The 27,459-nt window shown below is 40.3% G+C and overlaps 1 protein-coding gene across 3 annotated transcripts in view; it reads left to right on the top strand.

Moving 5' to 3' along the window:
• The window catches only part of fgd1 (FYVE, RhoGEF and PH domain containing 1), a 41,046-nt gene extending 33,430 nt beyond the window's left edge, over positions 1–7,616 (top strand). For 2 of the 3 annotated variants that reach the window (XM_034124163.1, XM_034124164.1), the window contains exons 16-18: positions 2,727–2,885; positions 3,159–3,305; positions 4,426–7,616. In XM_034124163.1, coding sequence (XP_033980054.1) covers positions 2,727–2,885; positions 3,159–3,305; positions 4,426–4,701 — 582 coding nt within the window. In that variant the 3' untranslated portion in view covers positions 4,702–7,616. The remainder of the gene's footprint in view (positions 1–2,726; positions 2,886–3,158; positions 3,306–4,425) is intronic. The other variant, XR_004555349.1, reaches the window with a different exon arrangement.
• The last annotated feature ends 19,843 nt before the right edge of the window (positions 7,617–27,459 follow it).

Here is a 27,459-nt window from a genome sequence, read left to right on the forward strand (position 1 = left end):
AGACATGTCCCAGAGACACTACACACTGATATACACCTGAACATCAGCAGGAGAGGACTCTTTAAAGTAGAGACACTACATACTGATATACACCTGAACATCAGCAGGAGAGGACTCTTTAAAGTAGAGACACTACATACTGATATACACCTGAACATCAGCAGGAGAGGACTCTTTAAAGTAGAGACACTACATACTGATATACACCTGAACATCAGCAGGAGAGGACTCTTTAAAGTAGAGACACTACATACTGATATACACCTGAACATCAGCAGGAGAGGACTCTTTAAAGTAGAGACACTACATACTGATATACACCTGAACATCAGCAGGAGAGGACCCTTTAAAGTAGAGACACTACATACTGATATACACCTGAACATCAGCAGGAGAGGACTCTTTAAAGTAGAGACACTACATACTGATATACACCTGAACATCAGCAGGAGAGGACTCTTTAAAGTAGAGACACTACATACTGATATACACCTGAACATCAGCAGGAGAGGACTCTTTAAAGTAGAGACACTACATACTGATATACACCTGAACATCAGCAGGAGAGGACTCTTTAAAGTAGAGACACTACATACTGATATACACCTGAACATCAGCAGGAGAGGACTCTTTAAAGTAGAGACACTACATACTGATATACACCTGAACATCAGCAGGAGAGGACTCTTTAAAGTAGAGACACTACATACTGATATACACCTGAACATCAGCAGGAGAGGACTCTTTAAAGTAGAGACACTACATACTGATATACACCTGAACATCAGCAGGAGAGGACCCTTTAAAGTAGAGACACTACATACTGATATACACCTGAACATCAGCAGGAGAGGACTCTTTAAAGTAGAGACACTACATACTGATATACACCTGAACATCAGCAGGAGAGGACTCTTTAAAGTAGAGACACTACATACTGATATACACCTGAACATCAGCAGGAGAGGACTCTTTAAAGTAGAGACACTACATACTGATATACACCTGAACATCAGCAGGAGAGGACTCTTTAAAGTAGAGACACTACATACTGATATACACCTGAACATCAGCAGGAGAGGACTCTTTAAAGTAGAGACACTACATACTGATATACACCTGAACATCAGCAGGAGAGGACTCTTTAAAGTAGAGACACTACATACTGAGATACACCTGAACATCAGCAGGAGAGGACTCTTTAAAGTAGAGACACTACATACTGAGATACACCTGAACATCAGCAGGAGAGGACTCTTTAAAGTAGAGACACTACATACTGAGATACACCTGAACATCAGCAGGAGAGGACTCTTTAAAGTAGAGACACTACATACTGATATACACCTGAACATCAGCAGGAGAGGACTCTTTAAAGTAGATACACTACATACTGAGATACACCTGAACATCAGCAGGAGAGGACTCTTTAAAGTAGATACACTACATACTGAGATACACCTGAACATCAGCAGGAGAGGACTCTTTAAAGTAGATACACTACATACTGATATACACCTGAACATCAGCAGGAGAGGACTCTTTAAAGTAGAGACACGACATACTGATATACACCTGAACATCAGCAGGAGAGGACTCTTTAAAGTAGAGACACTACATACTGATATACACCTGAACATCAGCAGGAGAGGACTCTTTAAAGTAGAGACACTACATACTGATATACACCTGAACATCAGCAGGAGAGGACTCTTTAAAGTAGAGACACTACATACTGATATACACCTGAACATCAGCAGGAGAGGACTCTTTAAAGTAGAGACACTACATACTGATATACACCTGAACATCAGCAGGAGAGGACTCTTTAAAGTAGAGACACTACATACTGATATACACCTGAACACCAGCAGGAGAGGACTCTTTAAAGTAGAGACACTACATACTGATATACACCTGAACATCAGCAGGAGAGGACTCTTTAAAGTAGAGACACTACATACTGATATACACCTGAACATCAGCAGGAGAGGACTCTTTAAAGTAGAGACACTACATACTGAGATACACCTGAACATCAGCAGGAGAGGACTCTTTAAAGTAGAGACACTACATACTGATATACACCTGAACATCAGCAGGAGAGGACTCTTTAAAGTAGATACACTACATACTGAGATACACCTGAACATCAGCAGGAGAGGACTCTTTAAAGTAGATACACTACATACTGAGATACACCTGAACATCAGCAGGAGAGGACTCTTTAAAGTAGATACACTACATACTGATATACACCTGAACATCAGCAGGAGAGGACTCTTTAAAGTAGAGACACGACATACTGATATACACCTGAACATCAGCAGGAGAGGACTCTTTAAAGTAGAGACACTACATACTGATATACACCTGAACATCAGCAGGAGAGGACTCTTTAAAGTAGAGACACTACATACTGATATACACCTGAACATCAGCAGGAGAGGACTCTTTAAAGTAGAGACACTACATACTGATATACACCTGAACATCAGCAGGAGAGGACTCTTTAAAGTAGAGACACTACATACTGATATACACCTGAACATCAGCAGGAGAGGACTCTTTAAAGTAGAGACACTACATACTGATATACACCTGAACATCAGCAGGAGAGGACTCTTTAAAGTAGAGACACTACATACTGATATACACCTGAACATCAGCAGGAGAGGGCCCCTTTAAGACTACAAACATCTGACTGACTGTTTTTTTGCCTCCAGGTGGTTTGTGGGAAATGTTCAGAGTTTCGTGCTCGCCTTTCGTACGACAACAACCGCACCAACCGTGTTTGCATCGACTGCCACGCCATGCTGGTGGGGGCGTCGCCATCGCCCGCCCTGCTGAGCAGCAGCAGCCAGAGGAGGCGCTCCATCCTGGAGGTCAGTGCAGAAAACTACTCAGAAAATATGATAATGGGAAATGTTTGTGTTGCAGCAGCATAAAAAGACATGGCATTGTACAATAACAATTTAAAGAAATAAACAAGAAAGTAGAAAATATACATGTTGAATTACAAATTTACAGTAACAAAATATAAAGCAAGTTATTATATATATATATATATATATATAAATTATCTGCTTGTTGAACATTTCCTCTCCTTCCTGCAGAAACACTGACCCTCTTTATATCTCTGTCCCTTGTTGCTATAGAAACAGGCCTCCTTGGCAGCGGAGCACAGTGTGATTTGTAGTTTTTTGCACCACATGGAGAAAGGGAGTGGGCGCGGCTGGCAGAAAGCCTGGTTCGTCGTCCCGGAGAACGAGCCGCTGGTGCTCTACATCTACGGAGCTCCACAGGTACCTTTAATATATATATAAAATATGTAATACACATACATATTATTTACAGAGATCTCCTGGTAAGCCGACGGTGCATTCAGGTGCTTCTTGGATGGTCCTATTTCCCAAATTGGGAAGTCTTTCTTCCAACTTTGGTTTCAGTTTCAGTTTTATAGGTCATGTGTATGTTCACACAGGGTCATGTTACGATAACAAAATGTTTGACTAGGGAAAGGATCTGCTCCGTAGCAAAGTCACAACTTGCTTTTACTAGATCACTAGAAGAATGAAAAAATGACAATAATAAGGAAAGACAGTAAAAAATTAAAGGTGGGGTAGGTAATTCACTTCAGAAACACTTTTTGTTATATTCCATGGAATGCTCTTAACATCCCGATAGCAATGAATACATGAAATGCTTTGACAATAAATACATAAAAAAATGTCATCTGTGGAAGCCGTAGCGCTGTAAAAAGCACGACCAATCATTTTATCCAGGCCGGCTAAAATAACTGGATGGCCTACCTGCCTGTCAGCCTTCCATCTGTGCACAAACTTATCTCGTGCCCTCATTGGTCATGTGCGCGTTCGTGTGTGTTGGAGGAGGGGCTCTGTAAGGAAGTCTGAAGGAAGGGGCAGATTTTTTTCGGCTGCGTACTTTCAAATTCTAGCGCACTCGAGCTGGTTTCTCCATTCTTACCTACCCTACCTTTAAGGTACCGGAGTTGTTTGATAAAATAAGTAGAGACATAAGTATACTGTATATACAAATATAAAATAATGAGCATTGTATGGGAAAGTAAGTGACAGTATTGCACAAATGTAATGAAGAAAGGCAAATAAATAAAGTTCAGCTAAAAAATGTAGTTTACGTTTTTTTTACCCGAGGGGGGGTTCATGTGAAAACTTATTCCGATATCACATGAATGCAGCACAAATGTCCTTTCTAGAAATGTGAACAAAAGTGAATATTACATTGAGGCTCAAAAATATGTAAAATTAAAGGCCGGGTCCCTGGCAGAATTTCATTTAGGTAATGAAAGTAAAAATTAAATCCACACAGTTTGGAAAGCAGCCTTTGTACCCATGATGCAATATGAACAGATAACTGACAGTATTGATCATATCTCCCCTCCAGGATGTGAAGGCGCAGCGCAGCGTTCCTCTGATTGGCTTCGAGGTCTCCCTCCCCGAGTCATGTGACCGCCTCGAGCGCCGCCACGCCTTCAAGATCTCCCAGAGTCACCTGACGCTGTTCTTCAGCGCCGACTGTGAGGAGCTGCAGCGACGGTGGATCGACGTCCTGCTGCGCGCCGGGAGGGGGGAGGAGCCTCAGGTGCATCGGCCAATCGTGGAGAGCGTGGAGGAGGAGGGGGAGGAGCTTGCGACCGTAGCAGAGGACGAGAACACGTGATTCTATTGGACGAGAGAAAAAAATGGCAACGATGATTAATATTGGTCCCTGTTGGAAACCATTACAAAACCAGTAGCTGATATTTACACACACACACACACACACTGCATGATGGCGTCTCTTCTTCTTCAACTTTTTTCGTGAGGCAGTGATGTGGGCGGAGCCTCTTCTCCCGCAGGAATCATGGGAACCACTGTGTTTTTCATCCCCTCAGTTTGGTCTCAAACACACAAAAAAAGAGTAAAGAGCTCTCTGATTGGATGGATTTCCTGGAACATGAAGCACATTCATCAGCTGCTGTTATAAACATTTTACCTTATGGTTTCCACTGATCCAGTGTTCAGAAGATCAACAGGTGTTAACTTAGTGGTTAAATCACGTTGTTTTTTCCACTTTAATACAGCAGCAACAACCATCAAGGAGTCACACAACACGTAGAGGGTTTTAATAACAAAACCGGCAGATCTAAAACTCCAGTTATTATTACTGATACGTTCTCTGTCAGTGCAAGAATATTCAATTATTTCAACAATTTTCAGTTTTCTGCACAGACCAGTAAAAAGTGATCTTGTATGAAGACACTAGATTTACAGAAGCTCGGAAACACAAAGCAGATCTGCAACATTAAGGGATTCAGATTGGACAAACTGAGACACTGGTGAATTCACAAAAACTGGATTGGAGCTTCTTTTAGTTTCATGAATTGTGCAGCATTAGCAACCTGTATTTGCGCCGTCCCAAGATCCGGTTCACAACAGATAATGCCCTAATTATGTTAAAATGCAAACACCCTTTGAGATTTGCAGCTTTAAACTACTATCCTTGTCTGTGAGTATAAATGTGCTTCAAGTAACACAAACTCTCTGAAGACACTAATAATTTCACTGTAACTGCGTGTGGCTGTTACCGCTAAACATTGTGATTTGGACTGTTTTTGCACGATGCTCAATTTAATGCCAAATCCCAGCAAATTCCCTGATTTAAAAACGTGCAAATACCACAGGAGAACGGAGAAGCAATTGTCTTGGAAGAGCAATTAGGAATGCATTTAACCTTTTGTTGGCGCTTTGAGAAATAAGCAGTTTCTTATTGTTATATTCATGCAGGTTTAGGGATTTGGCTGCAGAAGCTTTGCAATCCTTTTGTGAATGTTCCCCTGAGTGCAGTCCAGCTCAGTGTCCCTATGATTCACACTCATTTTGGACAATGCTGCACCTCCAGTTTTACATCCAACGCCAACGATGTAACTTCAACCACCGTCTGGTGCTTGTTGGCTCACAGATTTAGTAAAAAATTAGAAGTGTTAAAACATTATTGTTGGAAGTGAATCTGGTGTTTTGCAGAATCTTCCAATATCAGTGTTCAGATTGTTTCTGATATCAACAAGCAAACAGGTGTGTTACGACAAAAGCAGCAACCTTCATTAATCTGACCCGAGTGGAATGGATTAAACAAGCACATCAAAAAGCATTTCAGAGTCAAAATGGACAACAGATTTAAAATCCCAGCTGAGGGTTTAGGAGTGGATCTTCTACCAGACATGATGCAGCCACGAAGAAGAGATTAAAGAAGAGATTTTTCCCTGTTTTTAAAAGATATGTGTCAGCAGGAAGTTGATAGACTGTCAAAAGGAGGAAACGCTGTGAGATTTTTAAAAAACAAAAGAAGAAAAAGACTGATGTGTCCTCTTTAAATGAACTTAAAAGACTTTTGATTTTTTAACCCCAAAATTTGCCCCTGAAGATCAACTCCTGTATTTTGACTTTTAAACTTCACTGCTGCTGTCTGACAAATCCAAACCTGCCTATCGAATCACCTGTCCGGAGGTAAACTACATTTCCCAGCAGCCTTGGCTCCAAGTGGTGGACTCATTTTACCTGAAGCCTCTCTGCCTTCTGCTGGTGAAGTTCGGTACTGCAGATTTTTATAAAAATCACTGAGGTGGTTCATCGGGGTCCTCAAGAAATCGCCATGTTTTCAGATCACAAAAAAAAATCATGAAGCAGAGAAACAAGAATTTAAAGAGTCCAAAAACGTAAATATTTTGACTTCATTTATTCAGTTTTTCATTATTTTGTGCAAACCTTCGGAGACTGTGAACCACTATTTTCATTGTTAATAATTATGCCGATTATTTTCTCAATTAATATGGATTGTTTGGTCTATAATATGTCAGAAAATCCAAAATGATGTCTTTTATATGTTTTATTTTTCGTCAGTCCAAAGATATTCACCATTATATTAAATAAAATATAAAATATATAAGCTGATAACCACCATATTAAGAGAATCTGAAAACATTTGAAGACGTCACTTTGGAGACATATTCTATAGACCAGACAACCTATGATTAATTGAGAAGATAATTAAATAGCTGAAAATGAAAATGATTGTTAGATACAAGGCCTCTAAAGGACACTGGTGATCTCAGCCCCAGATGATGATGATGATGATGGTGGTGGTGAAGGTTTTTTTTTTTTAAAGATGGATGTATAAAGTTTGAAAAATAGTTTTTTTAAGATGGATACATGAAGAGGAACCAGGAACCAGCTGGACTGTACACCTTCATGTTGTCAGATGAACTCGGTGGTGTCTGTTTCCTGGATGTTGGGAATTAATCCAGCTATTAGACGGAGCCGAACTGAATCTACAAGAATAGACTTTAGTTGTTTTTATCATGTTCGCTTCCAGTGGTCCAGTATTTCTCTCTCTCTGTCTCTATAAACACCTTTTGGACAAAGTGTTTTGATAGTGAAAATATTATTAATATTATTATTGTTATTCTGATGCTATGATGAAGTGAACAGACTTCTTGTTGGATATTTCGGTGTTTATGAGTCTGGGTTGTGTTTGATGTTTGCTTGATGCAAGTTGATGCAAGAAGAAAACAAAGAGTAAAGATTTTGTAAATATAATTTATTCTCCTGTGACCTCCCCGGTCATGTGACTATGTAAAGGTTAAAGGTTAAAACTCGCCGTCCCTCAACACAGCCAGAGCCAATCAAACTGTTTGGGTTTCAGCTGCGGCCATGTTGGCTCCATCATTTAGACTAACGGCTAACAGGGTGAAGCTTAGAGAAACAATCAACATTTTAGTAAATCCTCTCAATCTTTGTATTTCAAATGAATATCAGGTTCTCCCTGCTACTAGTCTTGTTGCTAAGCTATGCTAAAGGTTTTCTCCTGCTTCTGGTCTTCGTGCCTATCTAGGCTATCACTTTCCCCCGCTTATAGTCTTTATGCTAAGCTAGGGTAAGAGTTTTCTCCTGTTTCTGGTGTTCGTGCTAAGCTAGGCTAGCACTTTTCCCCTGCTTCTTCTAAGCTTGGAAATTGTTTTGCTGAGCTAGGCTAGCATTTCCCTTCCTCCAAGTCTAAGCTAGGCTATCTGTTTCCCCCTGCTTCAAGTCTTTGGTGCTAAGCTAGCAGTTTTCCCCCTGCTTCAGGTCTTTGGTGCTAAGCTAGGCTAGCAGTTTGTCCAAGCCAGGCTAGCAGTTCCGCATTGCTACTAGTTTTTGTGCTAAACTAGACTATCCGTTTCCCCCTGCTTCTAGTATTTGTGCTAAGCTAGGCTAACCACATCCTGGACATGCAGAGATGAAACTGAAATGTTTTAAAAACTGGATTTCTAAAACCGTTGAACTCTTTCTTTACCTTCACAGCTCTGTCACTAACATGGTGCTCAGTGTGAACGTGGCTCTGGTTGTCGCAGTGTATTTTTAGCGTGTTTTTGGCGTGTAAAGCAGACTAAAGCAGTGGTGTGTTCTCTCCTCCCTCACGGGGAATGGAAGGAATTGGCCAGTAACTCAGCCTTAGTTCCCATCATCACCAGTTGTCTTCTTGATGTGATGAAAAATGTTTAAAAAATTCAATCTGAGTGACTCGTGTTGAGCAGTTGTTGATTATTTTTGTTTTATTTCCTTTCTGTTTTCAGATATTTTTGCAGACTGGTTCTGACCGGTTCTGACCAGTGTGTGTATGATACAATTGAACAGTGTGTTGTACCAGTCCAGTGTGCACTTTTCTCTTTATGTGCCAACATTCAGAACCATACAGTATTCAGTGAAGTTGTTGGCTAATATATCAGATTATGTTTTTTCAGTATTTCTACTTATTGTTACTTTGGGCTGGATACCAGTTTATAGCCAGTTGCAGTCTCATAAACCAGTTTGAGCCAGCTATAACTAGAGATGAACATTATTAAATGACTACACAGATTTTTTTAAAGGTGTGAAATCAACAGACTCCACAATGTAATTCCCGGCCAATTGACTCGCAGTGGGTTTCCAAATTCGGGATAACAGGCAGGGTTTTATAAGGAAATGCTTTCAGACCAATGGCCTTGTGAGAGATTGGCATGACTTTACTTTTACTTGTAGCCTACTACTCTAATGCTAAACTCATTTATGTGAGGTGTATAATTTCCCTACATTATATTGTTTACTTAGCTAACTTCTTAGACTTATTATCCAACCATATATATTGAACTTAAAAAAACTTGACCTCCGCATCTCTAGTTAAGACTGCCTGTAAACTGAGCCGGATAAAGTCTGTTTTATTTACTCGTTGGAGCCGGTAACGTTACCAAGTGCAGTAACTTGTAGTTTCGATAGCTGGTTAAAACCGGTTCTAGCTGGTTCTATCACATCAGAGCCGGTTCGGTCACACTGGACTGTCATCAGTATTTTGCCTTACAGTTTCTGAATTTGATTGAACTTTTTCTTGTGCCAAATCAGACGACTCGATCTGTTCAACAGTTACAGTCTGTAGTTTTGTATTTATTTGTCATTTTTAATCCAAACTGTTATACTTTGTTATTTTGTTTTTTCCAAGTTCCTGTCCTAATCCTGATATCCTCAGTGGTTTTTAGGATTACCTTTTTTAACTGTCTCCGATTCCCCCTCATCAGACGGTCACACAGTGTTATTATGGGCTGCTGTTACCATGGACTGCATCCGTGCTTTGACTTGCTGAGATTGAAGCTGAAAAATATATAACAAACCAAATAATGTTGATAAATGTAAACAGATTTATATAATACAGAGCTCTAAAACAGCCAATCAGAAAAGGACTGGGCAGTGATGTCATTTAGTTGAACTAAACCATGTTTTATCTCCTAACGCGTTACTATAGAGTGGTGCAGTGATGACGTATTTTTGTAGGCCAGACATAGAAGTTAGCATTGCATGGGTCGCTAGAAAAAAAGTAATGGAATTTTCCCCATTGGATTTCTGTATATCGCAGAAAATAAGCCTTGTGGCCAACACACGTTTATGATACTTAACGCGTTTTGTTCAGGGGGATAGCCTCCACATATTAACACCATTTTGTGATTTTTTTAAACATAAATGCAATTGGCAGAAATATGTGTGTATATATAGCTAATATAATGCTATAAACAAACTACTGCTTCTAACAACAAACACGTTAAAAAAAAACGTTGACTTCGAGACGAGGGAACAGGAAGTGATGAAATGTCCTTTTGCAGGTTTTAGGACTCATTACGGCACCACTCTTTATAAATGCGGAGTTCAACATTAAATCTCTCTCTCTCCGGGTGTAACAGCAGCATGGTGGTGTATTATTCTTCTTCCTGTTGTACTTCTGGTATCTTATTGTTATTATTGAGTATTGATTGATTGATTGATCGCAGGTTATTGGTTAGTGGCCGGCCACTGCCTTCCATCCTGTCTGTTTCCCCATCATGCCCTTATGTATGAGAAAATACAATGAGAAATGTTTATTATGAGGTTATAAATGAAATAAAAATATGAAAACTGACTACATGTCTGAAAGTTAATCTTATCATACAACCAATACTAGTACAAATATTTCTACTACTGCCTTTACTCCTCCTGCAACTATACTATTACTATTACTATTTCATTTTAAATACTTGATGTATCTACAGTATAAGCAACAGCACCATCCAAGACAATAATAAAAGAGCAATAGGCTAAATTAAAATAATATTTAAAGCAGGAGATATACACAGGGTTCGTACGGTGCTGGAAATCCTTGAAAATGCTTGAAATTTCATGTGGTGTTTTCAAGGTTTGAAAAGTGCTTGGATTTTGGATAAAGTGCTTGGATTTTGGATAAAGTACTTAACATTGCACTTGTTTTACTTTTATAATAAATTGCTGTCTGACTGAATAGTTAGCTTTTTTCGATAAAAAAAAGAGAAAGAAGTCGGAGCGAGCTTAATTACTTTTCATAAAAAGACAGCTCCACTCCTTTTATACATATTTTGATATTTGAATCCTTCTTTTTTTCAGTTGCAGATTTTCCGTTTTCAGATTCCAAACAATTATTTTTTCAGTTTCAAATCTTGTTTTTTCAGGTTTCACCGTTTTTTTCGCTTTCAAAACTTTTGGCCCTGATGTTGCTTGGGGGGGCGGGGCTTACCAAAGAGTAGTTTTGCATCCTGAGTGACAGCCCTCCCTCTGTCATGTTGCCTTCATGGATGTAAAAAAGGCCGCTGCACACCCACCTGAGACCAAAGAACGCGTACCGCCTACGAACACACCGCAAATACTTCAGTCGACGACTGGCGTTAGGCTTGTTTGAGACGAGCTGCGGCTCGCCTCGAAAGTCGACGAGAATAGCTGAGACTGATAGCTGAGAGCCCTGCTCTTTCCTTGTATGACCCCCAGTTGCCTACATTTGTTACTACTGATGCTTCTGATTATGGACTGGGAGCTGTACTCACCCAAATTCACTCTAATGAGACAGAGAGAATTGTAGCATTTGCATCCAGGACGCTTTCTCCTGCTGAAAGGAAGTACTCTACGGTTGAACGTGAAGCACTTGCATGTGTTTGGGCGGTGGAAAAGTGGAGAACCTATCTCTGGGGACATTCCTTTGTGCTACGTACAGACCACCAAGCCCTTACAACCCTGCTCACATCCAAGGGTGCTGGTCGAGCCGGTCTGCGCATCGCACGATGGTCAGCTCGACTACTCTGCTTCACTTATGATGTCACCTACCGTCCTGGGAAACAAAATGTGACAGCTGACTGCCTTTCCAGACTTCCGATGCCTACCACTACAGATTTCACTGAGGTACCGGACATGGTGGCTATGGTTTTAAAGAATCCTTGCATGCACTGTCTGTTCCAGAATACACCGCTGCCTGTGACACCTGCCCTGAACTGACACAACTGCGACGTCAAATACAAACAGGTTGGCGAAAATGCAGAAAGAATGTATCACCAAAACTTACTCCGTACTTTAATGTGCGAGATGAACTGGCCGTGGATAACTCACTTGTCATGAGAGGCATTGATCGCATGGTCGTTCCCACTTCACTACGTTCCAGAGTGGTGGAATTGGCTCATGAGGGACACCAAGGGATAGTGCGTACTAAGCAGAGACTGCGTGAGTTATATTGGTGGCCACAAATGGACAAATGTGTACGCTTCTATGATTGCTTCTTGTGTGTCATGCCAATACAGTGACAAAACAGCAAAGACTGCAACTGCACCACTTACACCTGTGGAGCTGCCAGATGGACCTTGGGAAAAGGTAGCTATTGACATATCAGGACCCTTTGAATGTGCTACATGGGACTGCCGCTATGCCATCGGCCTCACAGATTATTACAGTAAGTGGCCAGAGGAGGAATTTGTTTATTCTGTCACTACAGATGTCATCAATCGCTTCCTCACTTCAGTGTTCAGTCGTGAGGGAAATCCTACCTGGTCTCTGACAACGGATGTCAGTTTACCTCTCGTGCGTTTGCAACCTTTTTGAGAGAGAGAGATTATTTATTTGTATTTAATCGTTTATTTAGCAGAGACAATGCACAGTAATGAACACTTAAAACATTAAAATGTGTCAAGCGTAACAGTGTCAGATTTAGCTTTGAGCTAATTTCCATCCGCAGTCCCTCAAATAAAACATTTAAGAAAATTACATTTTACAAACATAGCAAAACAAAATACATGATATGCAAAAAGTGTAAAAGAGCAAGAGCAGCATACACAAGTATTAAGACATGGTAATACAATATAGCAGCAACGACAAATAAAGTGCAAGAGAAGATACAAGAGATACATAAAGTGCAAGAGGAGATACGTGTTAAAGTGCATTTAGCGGTGATTGCACGTCTGTTTGTTTCTCAACCATTCTCTGAGTTGACCTTTAAAACTATTGAGAGTGGGACAATCCCGTAACTCAGTTGGGAGGCTATTCCACAATGAGCTGCCTTTAATGGAGAGTACATTTTGTCCAAAAGTGGTCCGTCTGCGGTGAACTTCAGTCTCCTCTGGTTTCTGACCTAGTGCAGCGTCCAGTGTGTTTTCTGTGGATGAATTCCCCTAAGGGAGGAGGAGGGGGGGGGCAGTCCATGTAAACATTTATAAATAAAACACATACTTTTAAAAGACTTAAACTTGTCAAAACTCAAGAAATTGTGTTTTTCAAGGATGGTACAGTGGTGGTATGAATTTGGCTTTCATATTGAGCACCTGCGCTCCAGTATCTACTATCGGAGAGCAAATGGAGCTATTGAGAGATTCAACAGAGTACTGAAAGAATGCATACAAACTGCAGAGAGAATGCACATGGAAACAAGCAGTGACAGAGTTCTTACAGAACCATAGTGCTACACCTCATGCTACTACTGAGGCTACTCCATTTGAGTTGTTGCGGAGTAGGATAATGCACACTAAACTGAACACTTTCCCTGTATCACACAAAACCAAGACACACAAGCAAGTGGAAGAGACTGTGAAACACGAGCAAAGGAAAAGCAAAGAGTACACAGACAGGAAGGTTGGGGCAAAAGTGCCCATGTTCCAAGTGAATGATGCTGTACGCGTCCGAAAACCTCAACATGTGTATAAGGGATCATCCAGGTTCACAGAACCCCTGACAGTTGTTAAAAAGGTTGGACCGAGTACATACCTTCTCAGTGATGTACGAAAGTGGAATTCATCAAAGCTTGCACACTTTCCAAAGCAGGCTTTAGCATGCAAAAGTGAGGACAATAACAATATGCTTGATGGACTCATGGTGCCAGAGAACGTGGTTCATAATGCACCTGAACAAGGTCCAAGACGAAACCTGAGTCAGAAACCCACCACAGTGGTTGACAGGTTTTGTAAGATAAAACAAAATGAAAATATGGACAAACAGTAATGCCATAACTGAGAATGTATTGATACTGTTATGTGAATGTAAGTATTGATACTGTTATGTGAATGTAAGTATTGATACTGTTGTGTGAATTTATCCTGTTCTGAGGACTGAGTTAAAGAAAAAATATTTACAGTACCAAAAGTGAATGTTTAAATTGGTGTTTTCATTCATAAGGTAATTTCACTTAGATACTATGTTATAAGAGTAATCTGTGTTTGCATTCAAGTCTTGCACTAAGAACCAGTAATACTTTATGGTTTAATATCTTGATTTCATTGTCTTGAGTTACAGGACGCTGTGTTAACTACAATATTTCATTTGACTGAGTTACATACAGTCGGAGGTTATTCCTTTAAGAGAAGGGGAAATGTTGTGTCCTGTTACTGTAGCCAGAGGGCGCTGTAGGACAGAGAGTTGAGATAGGATGCCTGAAGGTGGAAGTTGGATAAAGAAGAATAAAGATTGAGTAAAGGATAGCACACGACAACAAGAGGACATACCCTCCATTACAAAGTGCACCATGATGGATGTGGCTGAGGTGGAACTGTTCTCAGGAAGGTTCATGTATAAAGAGAACTGAGCAGTGTCAGAAGCAGGACTCTGTTCATTCCTATATTCCACAATGTGTTTTGACAGAAATACGACTGAACTGACTCGACTTCCAGCATCAGCCTCCATGGCGTTAGAACAGGACTTATTATTGGAACTGAAACACTCAGGTAATCTGAACAACACAGTAACTGAACTCTTCAGAAAGAAAGGAGGATGGTTTTTGGGAACAAATAATCAAACGTATTGGTGAGTAATGGCTATAATGACTTTTATTTAACATTGTTGATATTTTCTTGTCATTTTATTAAGTAAATATTGTTGCTTCTGCTAGAGATGATGTGTGGCGCAGCAGTGAAAGGAGGCTTGTTGAATTGTGTTGTTTGGTGTTCTTGCTTTAGTAATGGCATTCATTCTCGCTACATTAGAAACCTGTCTGTGATGCAGCGCCCTGTTATACTGCGTTAATGTATCATATTAATGGTTTCTATAGCCGTGACGTCATAATAATGCTATTAGGAGGTGGATTCATTCAGGTAGACACTACTGAAGGCCTAGGTGTGAAATGCACGGCCTGTTTCTGTTTTCAACATAACTCATTTGAAGATATTGTGAGACAAAAAAACTATAATTATGATGCAAATAAAAAAACACATTTTTGTATGAAATTTCATTAAAGGTCATTTTTTTATTGGTAATTTAATCTTGATCAAAATTCAACAAAAGCCAAACATGTTATTATTATCTCCCACCGGCCAAGCAAATACATTCAATAGTAAAAACCCTAAACATATTAAATTCATAACCATATATAACAAGGAAAAGCATTAGATTCTCTATCTTCTATCAAAATGATCGTAACTAATTGATTATTCAGATCATTGTTGCAGCTGAATTCTGTAACACGAGGACTTTGAGGAAAGAAATACACTTTTCTCTGATAAAAATCACACACAGCAATTCAGCTTTAGAGCTCATCCCTCTTCTTCTTCTCCTCCTCCTCGCGGAAGACTTGTCCATCCGGCTGCTTCCTCCAGGCCAGTTGGACGTTGTCGTCCAATCCCTGGGCCCTTAGGTTCTTTTTCACCTGAGACAAAAACTCATTATCATTATCGTTCCAATGAAAACAGATGATTTATCTTTAGTTCACTCATCTGAAATGGTAGTTGTTCCCCTTATTTCTTCCAGTGTAAAGGCTTACCTCAGGTTATGGAATAGTATTTGTACATGTTCCTAATGCATTTGGTGGCATGTGGCTAAGTTTCTGCTATTTACTTCTGCACATATTTACACGTCTTCTTACTAAATGCTTGGGTCCTGTTATTTGTGGCCAAAGTATTGAATGTATAATGGATATAGAATTTCATTCATGTTCCTCTTGGTCCATTTCATTCATATTTAAATTCATTTACTACATTTTCTTTCGTTGAATTCATTATTCTTTAATAGTTATTTTTTTGTTTCCTACCTATTTCGTCTCTTGTTCTCATGTCATGTGAATGTCCTTTCTGGTGATTGATGTTTTTGCATAAAAGTAGAAAACATGATTTACCTCCACCAACATGTCATCCAGAAAGGCTTGGTCGTTCAGATCCACACAGTTTGGTTTCTCCACCCTCACCTTTATCACAGGCAGAACAGCTAAAAACACAAACAAACTTCATCAGTCACAACATTTATGGTTGTTTATTTTTCAACAGACTCAATATCATCACTTGCTTTGACGTAGCTGTGAATTTTACTCACTGTAGCAAATGAATGGTTTCTCCTCTCCACAGTCCAAGTCCTCCCATCTTCCAGAGTTGTCGAAAGCTGCAGCCACACAAACCTTTGAAGCTCTGTAGTTAGGTTCATTTACTTTCCAGTACTTGAAGGAGTAGCTACTTCCATCGGACCACTTCCAGGAGTCTCTGTAAAGGCCAATCCAATAAGCCCCTCCAGGAAACAGCTCAACAAGCTGCTGGTTCTCCGCCCGGTTTCTCACACTGGCCAGGTCTGTGTGGTGTTCTCTGCAGTAGCTCTGGGCCTCAGTCCATGTCATTCCTCTTTCAATGCGGACAAATGTTGCATTCGGCCCTGAAAATGGACCCCAGAGAAGCTGAGTAGAGGCACCACAACATACAGCCTGACTTCAATGCCACATCTCTGGTGGTATTGATGCCTTTATAACATAACATATTACATTTAAATCCCACAAATGTGTACTTTGTAATTTGTAGTTCTGGGGTTTTTCAACACATGAATGTTGGCAAGAAACTTTACTAGTATCAGTGGTGGAATATTCAGATATTTTAGTAAAAGCAGGAGCACAACGATGTGAAGATACTGTGTTACAGGTTAAAGCTTCATTCAAATTATATTGATTCTATATTGTTCTTATTCTGTTTAGCACAGATCTATAAGATGTAAAACGTACATACAATTCTAAAACAAGTTTGCAAAGAATTGTATATACATAATTTCCTTTTACGTTATCTTTTAAATTAAACCATGTGAGAATTTTAGTGAAAAGGGAAATGTCTTTAGTGGAACTGCTAACAAAAGAAAAAAAAGTCACAAAGAAAAAGGTTGGGAACCGCTAGTTAGATAAAGACCAATGCATTGTATTTCAGAAGCTTGAAATATGATTTTAAATGTGTTATATTAATTTTAAGTTTATATTCTTACCTGTGACATCAAAGCAGATCGACCAGAGGCGGGTATTACAATCAACATCATGCCATGTTCCATCATAATGAAACAATGTGCATTGTTCATCGTGAAAGGTGCCTGGTTCTCCAGGCCCCCATGGCCTGAACTCCGTCTTCCCCGGTTCGTAGAAGCTTGGGTCTGACATCGACCACTTCCAGATGTCCCGGTCATCGTACAGCCCTATCCAGGCTGACTGAAAGCAAGAAATTATTATAATTATTACATCCTGTTGAAGCTTTTAAAGCTGCTGCTCAAGAAAATGTGTATGTTTAATAAAGAGAAGGTTTGCCTTTATGAGACCAGCCTTGGTACATGGTGATCTGATGGGAATCCCCTCAAGTCAACATTCATTTACAGCCTTGCTACTCTGAACCCCTTCCACTTTATTTCAGGGTTTTATGCTATAGCTTTGGCTTAAAACATTTTCAACTCTGTTTTAATACTCAGGTTCCCATAGGACTTTAAAACAGGTTTAGCTTTCTGTAATAATCTCTCCTTTTTAAATTTGACTCTAAAAGAAATGTAATTCATTTTAATTGAAAGACAGAGAAAAGTGACCTCACTTGTTTGTATTGGCCTGTCATGTTGTTCAGGAGCTTCACAACCTCCATGCTGTCTACAGTGGCCAGGTCTGTGTGTTTCTCTCTGCAGTATCTCTGTGCTTCAGACATGGTCTTTGCTTCAGAAACAAAATGGTACTGACGTTCAGCATGTGAGGAGACAGCGCTCAGCCCTGTAGAGACACAGACACTTTGATTAGATTCAATATCAATTACTGAACCAAGTTCTCCAAATTACATTAAAGTTAAACTGTAAATTAAACAACTTAAGTAATTGTCAGAGGGAAACCAAAATAGCGATTACTAAAAATTGCTAATGGGATAACATATTTTAAATACAAATAATAATTACCTGAAAGAGCGATGATGATCAGAAGAACTGTTTCCATCCTTGTCTCTTCCCTGTTCCTCTCTTTTGGACTGAGACTGTAGATGTGCAGCTGTTGACATTATACATTAGGTAAAATGCAAAGTGGATATGGAACTGACAGCTTTTTTACATCAGGCTTATTTACTTACATTTGCACATGCATTTACAAGGAAAGAACAATAGAGTAATATGGGCGTAGGACTGGTGATGCAGCAGGAAAACCAAATTCATGCCCATAAACAAAAAAAATACAAAAGGTCTGAAACAACACTGATCATTTTATATAATAATACATTTAAAAGATCACAAAACCATTGTAAGAATTATTGCACTAACAGTAAGAATTATTGCACTAACTTCCAGCTTCATACTTTGGGTATTCTAGTAAAACATTTGTACACTTGTTAATGTTACACAAACTTTCTTTTTCTTTGTGTCTGGATACCTGTTTCAAACGGATTTAACTCTCAAGGCAAAGGCTTGAGTCCATGTTCACCCTCTGATGGCGTTTACTGCAAACCAAAATGAACTGAGACACATTCAGAATGTTTAGAGCTGCTTTACAATTAAAAAAGCTTTATATTTCAAAACCTCACTTTTCAAAAATCACTTTAGAGTCTAAAAAACATTACATACATTGTTAAAAAAAAAGCGTCTTGTCATCCAGGACCTAACATCTCTAACCAAAGATCTTCTAAATTTCACCCAACAGGAAGACATACAGTGGAGGAAATAAGTATTTTATCCCTTACAGATTTAGTAAGTTTACCCACTAAAAAAGAAATTAAGAGTCTATATTTTTAATGGTAAGTTTATTTTAACAGTGAGAGTAAGAATATCAAAAAGAAGATCCAGAAATTGACATTATATAAAAGATAAAAATGTATTTGCATTTAACTTTGGGAAATAAGTATTTGATCCCCTTGCAACACTTGTCTTAGTACTTGGTGGAGAAGCCCTTGTTGGACAGACAGAGGTCAGACGCTTCTTGTAGTTGGTCTCCAGGTTTGTGAACATCTCAGGAAGGATTTTGGTCCTCTCTGAAGATCCTCTCCAAATCCTGAAGGTTTTGAGGCTGATGCTTGGCGTCTCAAAGCTTCAGCTCCCTCCACAGATTTTCTATGGGATTAAAGGTGGGGTATGTAATTTATTTCAGAAACACTTTTTGTTTTATTCCATGGAATGCTCTTAACATCCCGATAGCAATGAATATATTAAATGCTTTGACAATAAATACATTAAAAAAAATGTCATCTGTGGAAGCCGTGGTACTGTAAAAAGCACGACCAATCATCTGAGCCGGCCCTGCTAAAATAACTGCTGGCCTACCTGCCTGTCAGTCTTCCATCTGTGCACAAACTTATCTCGTGCCCTCATTGGTCATGTGCGCGTTTGTGTGTGTTGGAGGAGGGGCTCTATAAGGAAGTCTGAAGGAAGGGGCAGATTTTTTTCGGCTGCGTACTTTCAAGTAGCGCACTCGAGCTGGTTTCTCCATTCTTACCTACCCTACCTTTAAGACAGATAACAAAAGCAATAGTTATAAATATCAGTGGCGAACCGTGTCTATCACAACTGGACCTTCTGTTGCACTTGCCATTTCAACGTTAAAAACAATAAAACGGCATGAATTGCTTCGTCGCATTCATCTAGATCCTCTGGCCGTTTCTCAATCGCAAGGATATTGGCTTCCAAGCCAATATTTCAAGGATGCTCCGTCATCAAGTGGCGCAGCAGGACCGTTCCAATGTCCAGCATACTTGGAATTCCACCGAGGCCGCGTCCTTGGTTTGGGGGAAATTTCGAGGCTGCACATGGCCAAGTCAAGTGGACTTTGCGTCCTTAAAATCCCCACAATGCTTTGTGCACGGACCAATTTCCCCAAATCTGTGGCGGAAAATGTAAAGTGGGGCCTCTCATATGACGCACACCTGCACACTTGCTAGCCTGTTCCACTCTTCGTTTTCCGAATGCCAGGAAGGATTCTTGCCTAGCTTCTGAAGGAAGTGACTCGGAAGACATGTGCTACCAAGCAAGCGTACTCGAGATTGAGAAACGGCCTCTGTCTCGAGCCAGTTAACTAGCGGGCCTTCGAGAGTACCCTGGAACCGAGGGAAACTCTGAAAGAATACGCCCATTGGCTACAAATCAATATATGATTGGTTGATCAAAGTGTCAGTCCAAATGTACGCTCTCATTCAGTGCAACGGCCAGGGCATTCTATCAAGGATGCAGAATACCTTGGTTGAAGGATATTCTACCCGGAGACCCAGAACAAGATCTGATTGGTTGCTTTCTTTTCTAACACAAAACCACTGAAATGCGTAGTGCATGGTCCGAGAAGGACAAACAAAACAACGTAACACTGTAATATTACAGATCAACAACACAGATACGATTCTCATTTATTCATTTTATGACATTTTATGACATTTTATGACATTTTATGACATTTTATGACATTTTATGACATTTTATTTATATAATTAAATACATTTTTTGTTTGTTTTATCTGAGTGTTCCAGGGTATTCTCTGAATACCTTGAAGGCCCTGACGGTTCGCCACTGTTAAATATGTTATTTTAAAAATCAGTGGTCCATACCTCAAATAAACTGACAGAGACAGTGGCGACCGACATCGTTAGGATCACTTTCAGACTGATTTTAAACGAGAAAACCGCTTTGCAACATCCGGCAATAAAAGGCATCAAGTCAGGGTCTCTTGAGCCACTGTTTAGAAATGACTTTATCGTTCATTAGAGGGGAGGCTCACATTGTTACGATTTTAGTTATAGTAATACTTCTTTGTGTGGACAGTCATTATGAGTCTACAGTCACACTAGCAGCTGAGTGAGGATGTACTTGGGCTAACAGGCTGATAATAAGGATTATTATTACTGACATTACAATTCCTCCTCTTGGGACTATGAGAGTCTGCACCAAGTTTCACATCCAAAAGTTTGTCAAGATATTTCACTAAAGAACTAAACAATTAATCTCATGATGGCTAGAGGAAAAGTCATAATTTAACTTCTTGAATGCATCTTCTTGGGACCCTGGATATCTGTTGAGAATGTCGAGGCAATTTAAATACTGTTCGAGATATCAGTCTGAATCACCAATTTAAACCCAATGGTGGCACAAAAGTAACATTCAGAGGTTCACCAAAGTCAGTAGGATTCATCCTCTGGGGATCATGAATGTCTGTAATGTAAGTAATGTATTTTTGTATTATATTTGGTTGATAATTAATAAGACTAAAAGGTCAGTCTAAGTCAGTAGTCATTACTGGCATGGCTTAATATTAAAGATTGAAATATAGAAATGATAAGAAAAAAGAATAGTTACTTTATTGTTCGTTATGTTTTTTGAGTACAGCTCTAGTTAGATAAATAATGGCATGTGAATGAGCAGACTGCTGTCACGCATGTTTGGTGCTAACAGTTATCAGATATAACATTCAAATGATGTGTTTGCATATAGTAAGGAAGGCCGAAGCAGCGCAACAATAGAACAACCCGAGGCTAAACCTGACAATACATCTGTTCTCTTTGGATGAGATGAAACTCTGTCAAAATACCACATTAAATAAGTCAAAGCCCTGCATTGAAAGGATTACATAAATAACATGTTGTTATTACAATCGTGAAAATGTACTCAAAGTATACAAATTAAAAGGGTACTCAATGCACAAAAGTGGCTTCTTGAATCTTTTTGTTTTTATATCATTTGAAGAACCAGCACCTTATCGTGGTGGAGGGGTTTGTGTGCCCCGATAAACCTGGGGGCTGTGTTGCCTGGAAACTTGTGTTCCTGGTAGGGTCTCCCATGGCAAATTGGTCTCAGGCAAGGGGCCAGACTAAGATTGGTTCAAAGACCTCATGAAAGACGACACAAGAAGTGAGGATACCTGGCCCGGAGGAAGCCCGGGGTCCCCTTCTGGAGCCAGGCCCAGAAGGAGGACTCGTCGGTGAGCGTCTGGTGGCCGGGCTTACCAAGGAGCCTGGCCGGGCTTAGCCCGAAAAGACAACGTGGGCAACACCTCCGCTTCTCCGTCCCGCGGGCCCACCACCTACAGGAAACAGCGATGGGGTCAGGTGTGCTGCCAGAAGGGTCTCGACGGACCAGACCTGGGCGGCAGAAGCTGGCTTTGGGGACGTGGAACGTAACCCCTCTGGGGGGGAAGGAGCCGGAGCTTGTGCTGGAGGTGGAGTGTTACCAGTTGGATCCGGGGCTCACCTCTACGCACAGCGAACCAAACTTCTTGATAGGTGTTGGACTCTATTCTTCTCCGGAGTTGCCCAAGGTGTGAGGTGCCGGGCAGATGTGGGGATACTCACAAGCCCCCGGTTGGGTGACGCTTTGTTGGAGTTTACCCCAGAGGACGAGAGGGTCGCCTCCCTATGCCTGCGGGTTATGGGGGGGAAAACTCTGAGTGTTGTGTGTGCTTATGCACAAAACAGCAGTTCAGAGTATTCGTCCTTATTGGATACCCTGAAAAGAGTCCTGTATGGGGCTACTGAAGGGGACTCCTTAGTTTTGCTGGGAGACTTCAACGCACATGTGGGCAATGATGGAGACATGTGGAGGGGCGTGATTGGGAGGAACGGCCCCCCTGATCTGAACCGGAGTGGTGGTTTGTTACTGGACTTCTGTGCTAGTCATGGATTGGCCATAACAAACACCATGTTCGAACATAAGGATGCTCATAAGTGTACGTGGTACCAGAGCACCCTAGGCAGAAGGTTCATGATCAATTTTGTTATCATATCATCGGACCTGAGGCCGTATGTTTTGGACACTCGGGTAAAGAGAGGTGCAGAGTTGTCAACTGATCACCATCTTGTGGTGAGTTGGGTCGAGTGGCGGGGGAAGCCTCTGGAAAGACCTGGTAAGCCCAAACGTGTAGTGCGGGTGAACTGGGAACGTCTGGAGGAGGCCCAAGTCCAGGAGGCCCAAGTCCAGGAGGCCTTCAACTCACACCTCCGGAGGAGCTTTTCAGGCATCCCTGTGCAGGCTGGGGACATTGAACCAAAGCCTCTATTGCCGAAGCCGCGGCGAGGAGCTCTGGTCTCAAGGTCTTAGGTAACTCAAGGGGCGGTAACCCTCAAACCTCCTGGTGGACACCGGGGGTCAGGGAAGCCGTCCGACTGAGGAAGGAGGCCTTCCGGGATATGTTATCCCGGGGAGTCCCGAGGCAGTTGCAAAGTACAGACAGGCAATGTTTTCCATCACTAGAGCCACATAACTGGCATAACTAAATATTGAAGATAATGAAATAGAAATAAAAATGAAAACTCACTCTATTGTCCCTCTACTGTACATGCTTTTGCTTCAGTCTGAATCTCAAATTCAAACCCAATGGTGGCACTACAGTAAAAATCAGGGGTTCCCCAAAGTCAGTAGTCATTACTGGCATGGCTTAATATTAAAGATTGAACTTTAGAATTATAGGGAAAAAGAATAGTTGCTTTATTGTTCTTTATGTTTTTTAAGTAAAGCTCTAGTTAGATAAATAATGGCAGGTGAATAAGCAGACTGCTATCACGCATGTTTGGTGCTAACAGTTATCAGATATAACATTCAAATGATGTGTTTGCATATAGTTAGGAAGGCCAGAGCAGCACAACAATAGAACAACCCTGAGGCTAAACCTGACATCTGTTCTCTTTGGATGAGATAAAACACTGTCAAAATACCACATTAAATAAGTTAACGCCCTGCATTGAAAGGATTACATAAGAGTCAATATCACCATACGGTGCATTTGAGACTTCCCCATTTCCCCAAAAAATTCTGATATTTTCTATTGAATTTCATATTCAATGTATTAAGTATACGTTATGCTGTTAGAAATGGATGTTGGTCAAGCTCCCACACTTTTTATAAATGAACTGCAAATACATGAAAACAGCTAAATGTATCCACCCTGTCATGGACAAAATTCAAAGATTTAATACATTGTAATTACATAGTGATTATAAAATGTATATTTTCAGAAAGCTATAGTCCCTTTCTTAACAATATATTTTAGTTAATGGAAAAAGTATTTGGATAATAATGAAATTATGGCAAACTATTTGTACCATGTCCACCCTGTCATGGAAGGCTTGCTGACAGGGTGGACATGGTACAAATAGTACCATCCAGTAGTGAAGGCCGACTCTGAGATAAATAGGGGGAGCCAAAACAATCGTGCATATTTGTGTCACACAGATTAGAAATATTGAGTTTCTGTAAATAAAAGTTCTTGAAATAAATAATAGTCATTGTTCATTACAGTTTCTGAATATTTGTTTTATATTTGTGAATATCTCTGGGTGTTGCCGCCATCTGTACGTGGCGGCGCTGCATTCTTTACGCTACTTACGTTGCTATGGTTACGGCAGGCGATGCTGGCGCGGTATTTGATATTTACATACTGATCTTTTTTTTAATTCTGGTTTTATAATAAAAAATATGGCGAAACGAAAACAGCCAAGCCTTGCAGCTTTTGGATTCACAAGCAAAGAAGCGAAGGAGTCGAAAAATGACAAGGTGAACGGAACCACTTTTAGTTGGCCGGCTGTAAGCGGTGTTAGGGTCGAGTTTGACAGCTCCACACCGAGGGAGAGGCCTGCCGATGTAGAGCCTGAAGAGGCTTCAACAACGGCAACAGCCGCCGGCGCCACCTGCGCTAGCGAACCTTTCCTGACGATGCCCAGGACCTGCCTTTTAACTGGACACAGAAAAGATGGAGTGAGTGGAATGAAAGGTATCTTTTAAAAAAAAAAAAAAAATTGGATGTGAGATTTGCAAAGAGGCTGTGAAGCTGACAATTGAGCGGCCCGGCCAAGCAAGGAGGCAGAGGCAGAGAGTTAAAATATAACCCGGTGTGGGCATTTATTAATCATTGGCACATGATTCACAGCCTCAATCTGACTGTTACCCGTTCACACATTCACCAGCCACCAGGATCTCACACCCACACACACTAACAGGAAACACATAACATAAATACCCACAGACTAATCAATCAACAAGACACAGGTGAGGGGGGAGGAGACAACACAGGGCACCAGGTGCACACAATCAGCAGTAACAGACATGGGGGAAGGGGAACACTTTTCAGAATAAAACCAGCAAACAGAGACAGACAAACTAAAACACAGACAGATGCACAAACTACATACACTTCGCCACCAACGAAGCTACACAATCAACACACTCTCACTCCCTAAACGTCCAGGAGCGACGCTTTGATCAGGGTCCCGTGGCGTGCAGTTGGGACGCGCCGAGGCTCCTTCAGCTTCATAAACGGACGCTGAAGTAAAAAGATATGATTCTACACTGTATTGAAGTAAACATGTATTGTTTGAACTGTTTTATGTAATCACAACGGTTTGGGTAATTATATATAGAATAGGAATGTTATTCTTACTTTCCAAACTCACTGATCCAGAGATTCTGTGTATACACACACCTTGCCTGGGTTTCACCCCTAAAAGCAGATGTCGTCATTAAGTCGTTAAAAGACATCGTTAAATAGGTGGAGAAGAGTTTAAATGTCTGAAGGAGGATAGTTTAGGTGAAAATGTCCCCTGGGAAAGGAATGTAGAGTAAGATAAGGTAAAGATAAACATTGACTTTTGACCTGGTGTGGCTTGGGATCTCACTCTCTGTTCGGAACTCTGATTGACCTCGGCCAGAAGCGAATCCAGCCAATCAGGACACTTGGAGGAGGTGAGCAGTTTAAACAGCTCCTCCCCAGGGGTTCTCTAATTCGCTTGGGAGGAAAATGGGAGGGAGGAGTCGACAAATCTCCGCCCCAAAGACAGATATGAATACTGAGGTTTTTGAGTGTAAAAATGCTTTTTTGGTTTGGTGAGTGGCAGGTCCTGATAACTGTATCCGCATCGCATCACAAACCTGAAGTCCAATTTCTTTTTGGTTTGATGAGTGGTTTGATCCCGACGCATTTATCCGCATCGCATCACAAACCTGAAAGCCCGGAGTGCTCGAGTACTCTGTATAACTTGTATATGTGTTTGGTTTCCTACTAGAAGTAAACTCAGATAATTTGTTATAACTTTGATTCCGGTGTTTTCAATTCCTTTCTTAATTTAATAGAGATCCAGCCTCATCCAACGAACGGCGCGGAGAGGGGGGCTATTCAGCCACCAGAAAAGTGTTCTGCTCCAACAACGCAAAGAGCTTTCAACTGATTGCAATGTATTCCCATCGGCGGCGGTATTTGACGCTCATGGAAGCACCGCATCGGTCCATGTCGACGGCCCTTAAAGGCAATGTGAGCGTCCATTCCCATTGGATAACGGAGAATTGTACACCCGGAAGTCACTATTCTCCTTACTGTCGATTGATTTTACAGTGATATCTGCACTACTCATCAACTCAAAAACACCAGATTATCATTGTTAATTACACAACATTGATTGGTTTAAATTGTGTGCAATGCTTTTGTATTTTTCCCCTTCGATTCGGAGAAACAAATATTTTTTCGGAGTTTAGGATGGCAGAAGACACTACACTACCCAGAATCCTCAGCTATCATTTAGGACTACAGCATGTGCTTTGTTTGACAAACCCCTGACTAGTCCTCAAGCTCTGTGATTGGTTGACCTCCAAATGCATTCCATATAAAAAAACGTTTCGTAAAAGATAAAATCATACTTTATTCAGCAGTGCTTGCTTTACTCTTTGAAAGTCATCACATGAATGCATTGTAATAAATGGTTTGGTTGCATTAAATATTACACATCTGTCGTAGTTCTTTATTTATCTAGAGATCATTATATATTATTATATATATATATTTTATTTAGTTAACACTGTAAACTTGACAGCTTTTTAACCCAAACCACCTACTGGTTAAAGCACGTTATTACACGTTTAGAGTAATTGCAATGCAGGTAGATTGTGTTGCTTTTTAATGACTGTTTAAAATGCCTTTTTCTTAATGTCTTTCATTTTTGTAAAGCACTTTTGAATGTGTTATATTTTATGAAAACATTTAAATATTAAGAGTATACAAAATAGGAGGAAAGTAGAAGGTCAATGATAGAAATATAGAATAGAAAATATCTAGAAGATACTGTAAATGGTATGTAGAATAAAACAGTTTAGTGCCGCATGTACAAAGATATTAATAGGAGGATGTGCAAAACAGACAAACTAATTAGGCTTTATTTAAACATTAAATAATACTTTAGGTTATGGTCTTCTTTTAAATACATGTACTGTAAGCAAAAAGCTTTGGGGGTATCTATATTAAGCCTGACAAAGTACTTAACGTTTAATATATTGCATGGTTTGTTTTGGGACTTGACAATCAACTTTCCTGCAATGTTAACTATGTTGAAGCACTTATTTTAACCGATATTATACATATTTATTATACTCTTATAAGATGTATGTAGATAGAATAAGAAATGTGCAGATTATGACAGTTTAA

This window comes from Trematomus bernacchii, unplaced genomic scaffold, assembly GCF_902827165.1.
Source record: "Trematomus bernacchii unplaced genomic scaffold, fTreBer1.1, whole genome shotgun sequence".
Classification (NCBI taxonomy): Eukaryota; Metazoa; Chordata; class Actinopteri; order Perciformes; family Nototheniidae; genus Trematomus; species Trematomus bernacchii.